This window comes from Myotis davidii, unplaced genomic scaffold (genome assembly GCF_000327345.1).
Source record: "Myotis davidii unplaced genomic scaffold, ASM32734v1 scaffold247, whole genome shotgun sequence".
Classification (NCBI taxonomy): Eukaryota; Metazoa; Chordata; class Mammalia; order Chiroptera; family Vespertilionidae; genus Myotis; species Myotis davidii.
In genome coordinates this window covers 1,639,941-1,653,449 of record NW_006299593.1, presented here as the reverse complement: position 1 = coordinate 1,653,449, position 13,509 = coordinate 1,639,941, and the positions used below count along the sequence as shown (strand labels likewise).

The 13,509-nt window shown below is 57.1% G+C and overlaps 1 protein-coding gene across 13 annotated transcripts in view; it reads left to right on the top strand.

Annotated features, from left to right (window-relative positions):
• Nucleotides 1-13,509, top strand: part of DYSF (dysferlin) — a 205,543-nt gene that overhangs the window by 103,411 nt on the left and 88,623 nt on the right. For all 13 annotated transcript variants that reach the window (XM_006775297.2, XM_006775294.2, XM_006775295.2 and 10 more), the window contains 8 exons: nucleotides 231-423; nucleotides 2,542-2,697; nucleotides 6,186-6,317; nucleotides 6,403-6,569; nucleotides 7,391-7,505; nucleotides 7,790-7,895; nucleotides 8,132-8,274; nucleotides 9,599-9,772. In XM_006775297.2, the coding sequence (XP_006775360.1) occupies nucleotides 231-423; nucleotides 2,542-2,697; nucleotides 6,186-6,317; nucleotides 6,403-6,569; nucleotides 7,391-7,505; nucleotides 7,790-7,895; nucleotides 8,132-8,274; nucleotides 9,599-9,772 (1,186 nt within the window). The remainder of the gene's footprint in view (nucleotides 1-230; nucleotides 424-2,541; nucleotides 2,698-6,185; nucleotides 6,318-6,402; nucleotides 6,570-7,390; nucleotides 7,506-7,789; nucleotides 7,896-8,131; nucleotides 8,275-9,598; nucleotides 9,773-13,509) is intronic.

Sequence of the window (13,509 nt, the reverse complement as noted above, 5' to 3'; positions counted from 1 at the left end):
TGGGCCAGTGTGGTTGGGAAAGGCTTCCCGGAGGAGGTGAGGGCGGAGCAGGTTGCACAGAGATGACTGTGCAGGTGGGTCAGGCTGGAGAAGGTGCCCAGCAGGTGGGCTGAAGGCGTGAGGCTTGTTGTGGGGCCTGTCCTCAGATGTGTGCTCATGCATGTGTGTGCCTGGACTTGGGTCTGCACTGGGCCCCTGCTCATCAGGTACCTCCCATCTGTCCCTCACAGCCAGCCCCTGAGCAATGTCCAGGAGAGGCCCTCCGTCACCTACCTGGACCAGTACCTGTACAAGCTGCGCACCCGGCACCTAAGTCAGATCACCGAGGCAGCCTTGGACCTGAAGCTAGGCCACTGTGAGCTCCCCGCTATCTTGGAGCAGGCTGAGGACTGGCTCCTGCGGCTCCGGATGCTGGCGGATGAGGTAGCTCACCCTGCCAGGCACCTTCCCTCCTGTCTGGGTCATCAGAATGGGGAGGGACCTGGGACTGTCTGGACCACGATCCAAGCCTGGCTCCATTGCTGAGTGACCTTGAGCCAGTGACTTACTCTCTCTGAGCCTCCATGTCCCCATTTGTGGAAGGAGGAGGGAGCAAGCAATGGGAAACTGGATATTGTGGGGCCCAGCACAGAGCCTGGTGTGTCGTAGGTGCTCAATAAACGTCCCACATGTGCATAAGAAATACTGACAAGGTGTTTCAGAGACAGAGCTGGGACCAGGACCCAGGGCGCCGGGCTCTAGGTCCAGTGCTGGGCCTGCTTTCCCGGGACCTAACACCTTCTCCCTGCCAGCGCCCTGGTTTCCTGCCCTCGCGGATGCCTCTGAGCCCAGGCCCGAGGAGGCTGCATGTGCAGTAACTCTGAGCATCGTCATATCTAATCAGAGAGAAGAGGCTCCCATTTGTCCTCAGGGGCACCTTCCCGCCCCCGGACTTCAGGGCAGATGCACTGACCCGGTTCCTTGGTTGACCGACAGGACACATATTTGTCTAGAATAGGACATAGGTCCACTCATATCAGAGGCAGGCCAGCTGTTGCCCACTCTGACCAGGGCCATGTGGGTCCCCCAAGGAGGGGACGGTGATGGATGGTAGGAAGGATCCCCCCAAGAGTGAGCAGAGAAGGACAGGGCCTGCAAGGGGCTTCTGGAAGAGTGAGTTATTGAAGAGGGAGGGAGGCCCAGGAAGTGGAAAGGAGACTCAGGAGGGGAAGGCAACCTGGGCCGTGGGTCCCTGAGAGTCAGGTCCCCAGCAGGGTCTCAGGCATAGGCCAACCACATGGGTCTCAGGCATAGGCCAACTACATGGGGAACACGTGTTGCTCAGCCACAGGCCGACCCCCGCCCCCCCCCCGCTACCCCCCAGTGGCCATGGACTATTCTCCCGGGCTGGTCAATGCATGCCTCCCCAGATCATGCCCAGACCGACCCCAGAACTCAGCCCAGATTGCAACAGGGCTTGGAGAGGTTCAGGTCAAACAGGTGCTGTTGACTGTATGGGAGCCCAGAGAGAATCTTCCTCAGATTTGAGTGTGCATAGGAATCCCCTGAAAAGCTCATTAAAACAGGCCACAGTCCCCCCACCCCACCTCACATATCTGGGTGGAGCCTGGGAATTTGCATTTCTGTTCTGGGGACCACGCTTTGAGAACCCCTGGCATTATGGTTAGCAACACGTTTTTGGAGACAGAAAAACCCAGCTCCTAGCCTCGTGGAGCCTGAATTTCCTCACCTGGCTGCCTTTCTCTGCCTCCTGGGCTGCCGCAGAGCGGACGTGAACAAGGCCTGTGAAATGCTGAGCAAGTGCCGCAGGAGTCTGAGGCCTGGTCAGAGGCAGACCCAGTCTCCTCCCGGGACACTTTGCTCACCAACCTTGGTAGAGATGGACCGTACCCCACCAGCCGGCTCCCCCTCACAGCCAGAGGCTCCGAGGGCTCAGGGGCCTGGCAGTTTTGTTCTGAGCTAGTCACCATTCTCAGAGCCCACCGTCCCCAGGCCCAGTGAGAGTCAGCTCCCAGGGCTCCTGCTCTGGATTTGCTGCTGCTCCTGGGCATGGGTTTCCTCACCGTGAGGAAGGGAGTGAGGAAGGGAGTGAGGAAGGGGGTGAGGAAGGGGGTGAGGAAGGAGGCGGTCATCTTAGGTGTAATGTCATCTTCCGGGTCAGATGGAATCCTCCATGCATGTCTGTGCCGGGAGCATCCACCTACCCAGTGTGTGGAGGTGGGGTGGGCGTGGGGAATTTAAGAACGTAAGCTCTGGGCTCCAGGCAGGAGTGTCTTTTCCCAGAAAATGTGAACTCAGCTCAGTGATTTTTGGCAGGCTCCTGTGTGAGCCCGGGGCAGTCCCCTGTCCTGGGGACTCTTGGCTTCTGAAATCAGAGGTGCTTGGCTGAACCTGGGAGGCCACCGGGGTGGGGCAGGGGTGGGCATCTGGGGATGGAGGCCGGGGGAGAGACCTCTGTGGCCCCTGAGCCAGGGTGGTCAGCTCATGGGGTGTGGGCCCAGGCGGGTCATGGTCCCCACCCTAACGGCCACCTTCTCTCAGCCCCAGAACAGCCTGCCCGACATCGTGATCTGGATGCTGCAGGGAGACAAGCGGGTGGCGTACCAGCGGGTGCCCGTCCACGAGGTCCTCTTCTCCCGGCGGGGCGCCAACTACTGTGGCAAGAATTGCGGGAAGCTGCAGACAATCTTCCTGAAAGTGGGTTCTTTCTCCTCAAGTTACGGCCACATTTTCTCAGCCCCAGGCCTGTCCCTGTCCTCTTCTCTTTCCCCTCCGGTTCTCTCTCTGCCTCTGAGTCCGAGGACTCTGTTCTTGGAAAGGGCCGAGGGCTTTAGGTACAACTCCCTCCCTTCTCCTCCCTCTCACAGGGTTCCCTGGACCCCATGCACCCGCCTGGTCCAGAGCGTGAGCAGTGAGAGCTGAGCTGGCCCCTGAGGCTGTGCTTGCCCTCCAGCCTCTAAGGGCCCTGACACAGACCCCCTCCATCCCTGCCTGAGTGTCTTCCACTCCAGCTGGGGCCTCAGGGCAGCCATGGCACAGGGAGGCTCAAGTTCCTCCCTGTGGGAAGGCTGGTGTCTGGGCACCAGGTGTGCCATGGTTCTGCCCCACCAAAGAGCCGGGAGCAAGTCTCCTGCCCCCGCAGTCTCACCCCACCCCTGCTCCCTTTGTGTCTCTCCTCCTCTAACACCCATCCTTGCTCCCTCTCCATCTTCCCTCAGGGGACTGACCTGACTAGCTGTGGGGGACAGGGAAGTGAGTGGGTACCTGCGGACCCTCCATCCTCTCTCTGGGTTAATGTGGGGACATAGAGCCAAGGCTGCTTTTATCTGGGGACTGTGGCCTGATGGTTAGGACATAATTTGGGGAAATTCCTTCCTGTGCCATGGCTGCCCTGGCGCAAGGGGAGGGTCCCTGTTGGGATGGCTGTCATTGAGGCTGCCCTGCTAGAGGAGGGGTGGCCTTGGGAAGCAGGCGAACCCCTTACCACTTACTATTGGCTCCAGATGGCCCTGTTGGCATTATACACTGCCTGGCTTTCACCTTCCCCTGCCCCGTGTCTCCTCCCAGCGCACCAGGACCCACCCCACCTCACCTCTCCCAGGTCATTGTTGGCTAACTTCAGCCTCACACCTCTGAGTGGCTGCTGGTCAACTCGTTCATGTATTGGCCGATCATTCTTGTCCCGGCCTGGGGTGGGTGGAGAGGGCAGGTTTCAAAGGCACAGTGTGAGTGGACAGGTGGCGGGGCTGGCTGGACTCCTGTGTGGCTGTAGGCAGATCTCCTGAGCTCTCCTGAGCTGGCTGTCTTCTCACCTGTAAATGTAGGTCAGGCTGCCTGCTTGATAGGTTTTGAGAATTGAATTACGTAACACAGGTCACAGGTCTTGCTGGAGCTCGGTGGTCAATGAATGTTAGCTTCTCTCCCCGCTTCTCCCCTTTTCCTGGGGAGCCCCCTGGCTCCCTGGGGGAGAGGAGGCTCCATGAGCACCATGCTTGGAGGTCAATCCGAAGTCAGGGACAAGCAGACGTCTGCATGTGGGGAATTGATACCTCGGATGAGAGGCAGTTTTGCCTAGAAAGAGGGTGGGAGGTGTGCCAGGCAGTGGGCTTTCCCTCCCACCTGCTCACAGGCCACCCAGGGCTCATCCCCCTCGCAATCTTTCCCTGAGCCAGCTCCTCGCCTGGCAGGAGAGAAGGGACAGGAAGTCAAGCAGCGGCCACATCTGAGTGGGGCTACCCAGGGAAGGCTGGCTGGCTGGAGTGGAGGTGGGGTTGCGGAGGGCGCCTGGGGGACATGCTCCAGGCTTTGACCTCTCGGCCCTGCAGCCTTGGGGAAATGCAAACTGAAAAATTTCCCTGATTCCAAGCAGAGGAAAAAAAAAAGATATAGAATTGTTTCTCGAAGTCTTCCCCACTGAGTTTATGAGCCCTGCCAGTAGCTCCTGAGCAAGCTCTACAAAAATGTTGGCAGCAAGCAGAGACCAAGAAAACATTGGTGTTTCTTAACTTAAACCAAAGTTGGAAAAAATGAGCACCAGCAGAGAGGGAGAGGAGCCCCAAACTAGACATTTCTTTATTTGCTGTTGCTATTTTGGGTCCGGCAGGCTTCCTGCCATGTCCCTGGGGCTGGTGGTTTGGAGGGGAAAAGGCTGCTAACCACCCCAGGGAGAGGACAGCTGAAGAGAACAGTCATGGGGAGGTTTCCAGGGGGGTGACACTTGGGGTCACGGGCTGCTCCAGGCTTCATTGAGGATGAACCTTAGCAGAGAGGCTGGGGGAAGGGTGAGAGCATCATGGCCTTGGCCTGGCACCCCTTCCCCAGCCTCTTACCTGGACGGGCTCTGTCTCCAGCATCCAGGCCTCCTCCATCAGGGAGACCCCTTACCCCGGCCTCTCTTTCCCCTTCTCAACCCATCAAAATGACTTTCTTGTCTCATCCTGCTCCCTGTCTCAGAGGAGTTACTGCTCCCAGCTCAGGTACATGAAGCCAAGACACTAATACGTTACTTCCTCTAAGGGACAAAGCAATGTGTTTCTCTAAGGGTGAGGCACTCCTGCCCCGCAGGCCATATCTGACCCTGATTTCAATCAAAGGGTGAAGTAGTTGGGGAGACTACATCTCCTCTGTTGGGACACTGTGGCTATTCCCTTTTGGCAGAGCTTGTGAAAGTTTCAGGCTACAAAGACCAATGAATAGTGGTTAACAATGCTGATAAGCACTTGAAAGGGTAGAGGTATCAGATGATACACTCACATCCAGCCCAGAAAACCCCAGAAAAACAGACAAACAAATACACAAACAAACAAAAGAACCCAACTGAAAACGAAGCGGGAGGCTTTAACCTCTTCACCTTCCAGACCTGGATCATCGTATCTCCTTTAGAGACTTCCTAGAACTGCATTCTCCAATATGGTGGCCATATGTGCTGTTTCAATCTAAATTAATGAAAATGAAATAAGCCCTGGCTGGCTGGCTCAGTTGGTTGGAGCATTGCTCCAGACACTAAAAGATTGTGGGTTTAATTCCCAGTCAGGGCACATACCTGGGTTGTGGGTTTGATCCCTGATTCTCTCACATTGATGCTCCTCTCTCTGTCTCTGTTTTACAGGTTCGATTCCCGGTCAAGGCACATATATAGGTTGTGGGCTCAAGCTCCAGTCAGAGCAAGTAGTGGAGGCAACTGATCGATGTTTCTTTCTCACATTGATGTTTCTCTCTCTCTCCAATAAAAACATATCCTTGGGTGAGGATTAAAAAAATGAAATAAAACTAAAAATTTAGTTCTTCAGTCACACTAGCTACAGTTTAAGTGGTCTGTTGCCACATGGACTAGTGTCTACCATATTGGGCCACGTAGATAGAAATCATTACCACTGTAGCAGAACATTGCATTGGACCGTGCTTCCTAGAAGAGAACAGAAATGAGGAAGAGGCGGGAGAGGAGAGAATGGGGGATGCTGGTCTCTGTAGAGAGCATGTAGGTGGTGGTGGTGGGGTGCAGTCTCCTCCTTTGATGGGAAGGAATCTTGGCAGGTGAGGAGAAGGTATTTGATAATCACACACATCTCTTCCAAGAAATGCTGATAAGCCCTTTGACAGGGCACACACCTAATGGGGTGTCCGGCTGGTATGCCCACTCCCGTAGGCCTCCTCTAGTTGGGTTTCTGTTCTTCTCTGGTGCCCAGTATCCGATGGAGGATGTGCCCAGAGTCCGGATGCCAGTGCAGATCCGGGTGAAGCTCTGGTTCGGGCTCTCTGTGGATGAGAAGGAGTTCAACCAGTTCGCCGAGGGCAAGCTCTCCGTCTTCGCTGAGACTGTGAGTGCCTGCAACCCTCCCCATGCTCCCTCACCCCCTAAGCTGCCACCGGACCCCACTCACTCCTCTACTGCTTGCTCTCCAGTATGAGAACCAGACCAAGCTGGCCCTGGTCGGGAACTGGGGCACGACGGGCCTTACCTACCCCAAGTTTTCTGATGTCACGGGCAAGATCAAGCTACCCAAGGACAGCTTCCGCCCCTCGGCCGGCTGGGCCTGGGCTGGAGATTGGTTCGTGTGTCCAGAGAAGACGTGAGTTGTGGGTAGGGAGGGCTTGGGGACCCTTCTGCCTCAGCCCTTTTCCTGAAAGGCCTCGGCCTTTTTCATTCCTCTGCCTGCTCCCCCCACCTCTGCCCTGGTCATAGGGACCTGCACCCAAACTCCCCAGAGCCGGGGCTCACTAGCGGCATTCGTCTCTGGAAGGGCTCTAACAACCGGAAGGCTCTTTCTTATTAAATCAGAGTTGGCCTCCGTCAGACTTTGCATCTGACTGTGCTCCTGTTGGTTGCAGCCTTTCCTCCAAGACACCACAGAAAGCCGCTTCCTCCTCCCGCATTAACGCTCCTCGTGCCCGAGGCCCTTTTTTCCTCCGTGTTTCTCAGAACAGCATCCTCCTCCTCCACCTCACTGATACCTCTGCCTCTTTCTCCTCTCTTCCAGCTGGGTTGACATTCAACAACTGCTTCTTTTAACCTTTAAAAACATTGAAGCATGATTTGTAGTTACGTACTCAGCTATTAAGCGTACAGCTTGATAACATTTCCCATCTCCATAGTTACCTATTGAGCTTCAACTACCCCCTGGCTTAGGCGTCTTCAGTTGGTCTTTCTCTTTCCTGGGGGCGATGTATTCTTCTGCCCTTGAGTGTCCCTAGGTCTCCCTGGTCTCCTTTCTCTCTCCCCCCGTGCTCCTGACCCCTCCTCACCTCTCCCCTCTGCCTGTCTTATTGTGGGTTGGGTGAGGCTGAGGCAGGAAGGTTGGCCCAGGCCTGGGCTGCTCTGCTGGAGGCTGTGGGTGGATGTGGGGGGCAGGGAATCCCTTCAGCAGAGGCGCTGACTGGCCCCCGCCCACAGCCTGCTCTATGACACTGATGCGGGCCACCTGAGCTTCGTGGAGGAGGTGTTTGAGAACCAGACCCGGCTCCCTGGAGGCCAGTGGATCTACATGAGTGACAATTACACGGATGTGGTAAGGGGGTGCTCCAGGCAGGGGGTTCCGCTTTCTTAGATCCTGTAAATTGGGGCCCGAGAGGGACCTGTGAGTCAAAGAAGGGCGGGACCTTTTCTCTCTTGCTCCGACGTCCCCAGCCTCTGTGCTTTGGTGACCAGCGGGACAGTGTGAGGTCCGGCTCGGGAAGGACTCGACCTGAGTCACACCTGGGGTGTTGAGAGCGTATGTTGTCAAGTGGCATCTTCCCAGCCTCCCTGCTCACACCCGTCTCTCCTCATGCTTGCCTGTCCCTTGCTGCCCAGAATGGGGAGAAGGTGCTTCCCAAGGAGGACATCGAGTGCCCACTCGGCTGGAAGTGGGAAGATGAAGAGTGGTCCACCGACCTCAATCGGGCTGTGGATGAACAAGGTGGGTGGCACATGGCACCCGGTGAGCCCCACCCTGGTGAGCTCATATGGTGTGCTGGTGAGGACAGCTGAGTGAGGATGCCTTGGCCTGGGGACTTCCTGGGTTAGCCCTCCCTGCAAGCTCCCAGCTAGGAGCCAGTGGCCGCTAGTGAGTCTGTGAGCATGCCCCACCTGAAGAGAGAGCTCTGCAGAGCTGGAGAGTGGCCGGGCCATGAGTGATGGGTGCCCCTCCCCCAGGCTGGGAGTACAGTATCACCATCCCCCCGGACCGGAAGCCGAGGCACTGGGTCCCTGCCGAGAAGATGTACTACACACATCGTCGGCGGCGCTGGGTCCGCCTGCGCAGGAGGGACATCAGCCAGATGGAGGCGCTGAGGAAGGTGAGCCCGGTGGATGGTGGGTGGGAGTGAGGTCTTGGTGCGGGAAGGCAAGCTGGGAACACACACACACAGGTGTACAAAGGACATGTGTAAGGCACATGAGCTCACTGGAGATGCTCACAGATCACACTCAGCACATGCACACATCACACCCAGCACAAACACAGATACACACAGATCACAAGTAGCACACACACAGATCACATATTACACCTAACACATGCAATATCACCCCCCCCCACACACAGATCACATTCAGCACATGCACATCCCACACCTACCACACATAGTGTCACACCCAGCACCCATACTGCATATGCACACACCTGTTCTAGAGTCCCACAGATGCGCATGTCTGCACAGCCCCAGAGACTGCCTCCCCGGCCTCTGGTTTGTGCCCTTCCTTCCCAAGCACACATGGAATTGTACCCTAAGAACCAGGTCTCCCCAGTGCAGGAATAGCTTTTGGCAGGGCCCATGTCCCTTCCTCCCTTTGGGCACAGACAATCTGGAGACAGATGTCGCTGGGTCCAGGGGAAGGCAAGGCTCTTGGGCAACAAGCTGTTCGTGGTGCCATGAAGGAGACAGACTTCACTCTCTGTGAAGGGGCCCCAGGGGACAGAGGTGAAGGCTTGCCAGGCAGTGTGCCTCACTCTCTCACCACCCGTGTCCCTCCTAGACAGGGCGACGCTGGCCCCTAGGACTGTCCCTGGTCACTGAGCTCTGGCCCAGATCTGGGGCAGTCACAGGCCACCCTTTATTGGGAGCTGGAGAGGAAGGGGTTTCCAGGCCCCGCTCCATGCTCAGTAAGGGGTAGAGTTCGGGGGAGGTCCCTCCATGGCTGACCTAGGCCCAGCATCAGGGGAAGAAAAGCTGAGGCTGGGAACTGAGATCTTCATTTTGCCTCTGCACTACAGACCCACTTCCATTTTAGAAGCTGGGATGTGAAGGAGAAAAAGGAAACGACAAGACAATCTTGGATTCACGAAATCCACCCCAAATCCAAACAAACAAACAAACAAACAAACCTGAAGCTCAGTCATCACCACCTCAGTCTACCTTCCCTTCCTGGCTCCTCAGTTCTCCCCACAGCCTAGGGCGTATCTTTCCCTCCTGGCGTTCTGACCCAGAGTCCTTGTCACTGCAGAAGCTGCTTAGAGGGTTCCCCCTCCAGGCAGCCCTCCCAGGTTTTCCCATCTAGAGGGTGCTGGTGTGAGGTGGGAGGGGAATTGTGGAGGGCAGGAAGGGCGCAGCTGGAGCTGAGCCCAGGACTCCCTGCAGGCCTGCCAGCGGCCTCTGAGTCTGCCCTGTTCTCCCCTCGCAGCATCGGCAGGCCGAGGCCGAGGGCGAGGGCTGGGAGTACGCCTCGCTCTTCGGCTGGAAGTTTCACCTGGAGTACCGCAAGACGGACGCCTTCCGCCGCCGCCGCTGGCGCCGCCGCATGGAGCCGCTGGAGAAGACGGGGCCTGCGGCTGTGTTCGCCCTCGAGGGGGCCCTGGTATGTCCCCTGCCCACCAGGCCTGGGTCGGGTGGCGTGCACCTGGGGTTCCTAGAGCTGCTCAGGGCCGATGCAGAGGAGGCAGGGGCCCCAGGATAGAACCTGGGACGGAACATCGACCAGGTGCTGTGGCTTCGGGTCCTCTGGGGCTGCATGTGGAGAAAGTGGACACAGTAAAACTGCTCCTGTTCCGGCACCAAAGACCTGCTGCTTCTGAGCATAGTCAGGATGGTCTGCCTTGTGCCTGGAGCCGAGGGACCCGTTCTTTTGAAGAGCCTGGCACGGGCTGTGCTGGGGCGGCTTTGCTTCTCTTTGGCCCCTTCAGTGTGGCTCTTCCATAAAATACCGGCTCTTCCACAAAATACCGACTTCTGCGCATGGGCCACGAAGTTTCAATCGCACTGTGCGTGCGCGCACACACGTGGTATTTTGTGGAAGAGCCACACTCAAGGGGCCAAAGAGCCGCATGTGGCTCACGAGCCGTGGTTTGCTGACCACGGGCCTAGCCCATGGGCGTAGCCAGAGAGGTCTAACGACCCCAGAATTCCTTGGTTGGATCTGAGTGTCCTGGGACAGGCCATTGTGTCCCTAGGAATTTTGGGAGAGATGTGCCTCCAAAACTGAGCCCCAGCCTGGCTGTCCTGCCCAGTGCACACTTTCTGGAGCCAGTGGAATGGGGGGGGGGTCAGCTCAAGGTTATCCAGGGTCTGCATAATGTGTTCCCCCAAAGAAATGAGCAGGCCCTGCCAGGATATCTGAGTGGGGACATTCAGGGCTAGGATATGTCCTGTTCCCTGCTCTGTTGGCCTGGGGGTTCCTCGAGATGGAGCGAGATGTCCAGAATGAGACCCCCCCCCAAATCCAGCCACAGCTACCCGCCCCCTGAGCTGGGGGCCTTTGGGTTGTGACCCTGGGAGCAGGCCCTACCAGCTGTGCTGGCTGATGGAATCTGAGTGAGTTCATGTGCAGCCAGCTGTGCGTGTGCACGTGTGCGTGTGAGTATTTGGTAGGAGTGAGGAGCTTTGAGTCTTAACCCTGGGCCAAGGCTGGTTACCCATTTGTGGGGCAGCACAGCTACAAGGGCTGGGGGAGTCGAGTGGGACAGGGCAGGGGGGTAGAATGGGGTGGGGCTGGGAAGTACAGGGGGCAGTTCTGTGACTCCCTCTGTCTTGTCTGAAAGGCACAGGGCAGGGCCTGGCCGTGGTTGTGTGGCTCCAGCTGGGGGTTTGGGGCATAAAGACTGTGGCAGACCTAACAGTCAGGGCCAGGGCTGAGGAGGCTGGGCAGGCACCTAAGGATCCAGGACTTGTTTTCTTCAGTGGAAACGCAACTCAAATGCCTAAAGGGAGAAGAAGAGTTTCAGGGCTCAGATGGCTAGACAGAGCCCAAGAGATGAATGAGGCATTAGTTTGGCGGGAAATGGGCCCACGCAGTGTCCCAGGACTATGTTTCTAACGTGGTCTCCTGTCTGGTCTTGTTCTCACACCGGCTCCGTCCATGTGATAGCAAAGATGGCACCTGTGACAAAAGGCTGACGTCATCTTTATAACCAGCAAAGCCCTGCTGGATAGAATAGCTCGGCCCTCCCGGCGTCCTCTGTTTCGCTCACACTGGAGACCGTGAGGAGAGGAGAATGCCACTCTCTTAGTAGCGCCAGTAGCCGTCCAGTGTGGCCGACTGGCCCCGGAGCCTGGGTGAGGAACGGTGTGTTCTGATTGGCCGTCCGGGGCCAGGCACTTTTTCTGTGGTTGATAGCATCACCAGGTGGGGGAGAGGAAAAGAAAACCCCAGAGAGTGCTGGGCAGAGAGCTACAGAGGATGACCACGGGCCCTATTCAGTGAGCAGCAGGAGCCAGAGTGGGCGGCTGAGCGGAATGTTCTGGTCAGAGCTGGGCTTTGGGACCAGTAATGACAGAGCCCTGGAGGCTGGTTGGAGGGAGAGCCTCCTGTCAGGAGACCATCAGGAATCTGGGTTAGGGACCAGGACGCCGTGGCCATGTGGGATGGGGGCTGTGGACCAGAGTGGAAGTGGAGTGGCAGGGCCTGGGGAGGAAAGAGTCAAATGGGCTCAGAGGCCCTGCTGGGTGCACAATGGGGCGATTCCCGTCGCCAGGCCACGGGGTGGGGTGGACCTGGGGCAGCGATGAGTTCACGGCTGGCCCTGGCAAGTCTGACACACACGGTGAACTGCTGTGTGGGAAAGACGGATGTGGCGGCCGTCTGCCAGGCGGCCCAGGGCAGGGAGGCCGGGGGGCACGGGGGCTGAGCGTCAGCTGTGAGGTGTTGGGCCGGAGGAGAGAGTGCACAGGCCAGAGGCGCACGAAAGTGCATGCATGGAAGCGCGGACGGGCTCTGGGGCTGCGGGAAGATGAGCAATCCCAGTAAAGCTGTCTGAGTCTGACTTAGAGAAAGAACCAGGCGGACGGGATGGATAGTGTTTAGGTGGGGCCGGCATCGGGACAGGGCCATTGGCCCATTTGACAGGAGCAGTCTGACCACTCTACTTCAGTGAATAGAACCTCCATCAGCACCAATACACAAGCAAACACACACACACACACACACACACACACACACACGTGTGCACACATGCACACACATGCACACACACTCCCTTTCCATGGTCATCTTTAGTATATGCTTCCTGCCAGGACCAAGGCCAGCCTGGGCTCCTATTGCTGAGCCTGCTGTTCTTCATCCTGGGATGTACTGATGCCTGGCCAGGCACAGGGCAAAGGTCCAACCTGCAGGCAGGCGGGTTGGTTTCCTGGGTGCCAGGACCCAGCGACTCTCCCAGGCACTGGTCTTTGCCCACTGGCCACCGATGCCTGCGGATGCACCGGGCAGGAGCGCGGTGGGTCACGGTGAAGGTTCCGTTCCAGTTCTGCTTCCTCTGCTTCCGAGTTATGGACCAGTCCTTCGTCTCTTTAGTGACTCTGTTACCTCATCAGGAAAGTCGCTGCATCCTAGGGGCGCTGTAAGGACTAAGGACACGACGCATGCAAAGAAGGGCTTCTCAGCCCTTAGGAACATAGGAGCCATCCGGGGATCTTGATAAAATGCACACTCTGCATTCAGTGCCTCGGTGGGGCCCAAGAGGCTCCGTTTCTAACCAGCTTCCAGGTGATGCGATGCTGCTGGTCCAAGGACCACCTTTGGGTATCGAGGATGTCACGTGCACAGAGCATCATGAAGGTGAGGGAGGTGGTCACATTGCTCTCCCCCCCCCCCGCCGTGTACCCTGAGAGAGGCAGGGTGTGTCCATTCTTGGCTGAAGGTGTGTGGCCAGGGTCCTGGACAGGGAGGCAGGGAAAGATGACAGGTTCTCCCTGCTCCTTGGAGGGAGAAATGCGTTCTTTACTTCAAATGATCCCTCATTTGGGTGGTGGAGGCCTGACCCATGGGAATGCTTGTCTGATTAGGACAGTGGTCTCAACCTTCTGGCCCTTTAAATACAGTTCCTCATGTTGTAACCCAACCATAAAATTATGTTCGTTGCTACTGTTATGAATCATAATGTAAATATCTGCTATGCAGGATGGTCTTAGGCGACCCCCGTGAAAGGGTCGTTCGACCACCAAAGGGGTCGCAACCCACAGGTTGAGAACTGCTGGATTAGGAAGCGAGACCTTCACATGTGAATGTGCATAAACCCAGTAGAATTTGCACCTTTGAAGTGCAGAGGTGCCAAATAAGTCATTCCAGGGTGACTTTTTGGAGGAGGACAGAGCTTGAAG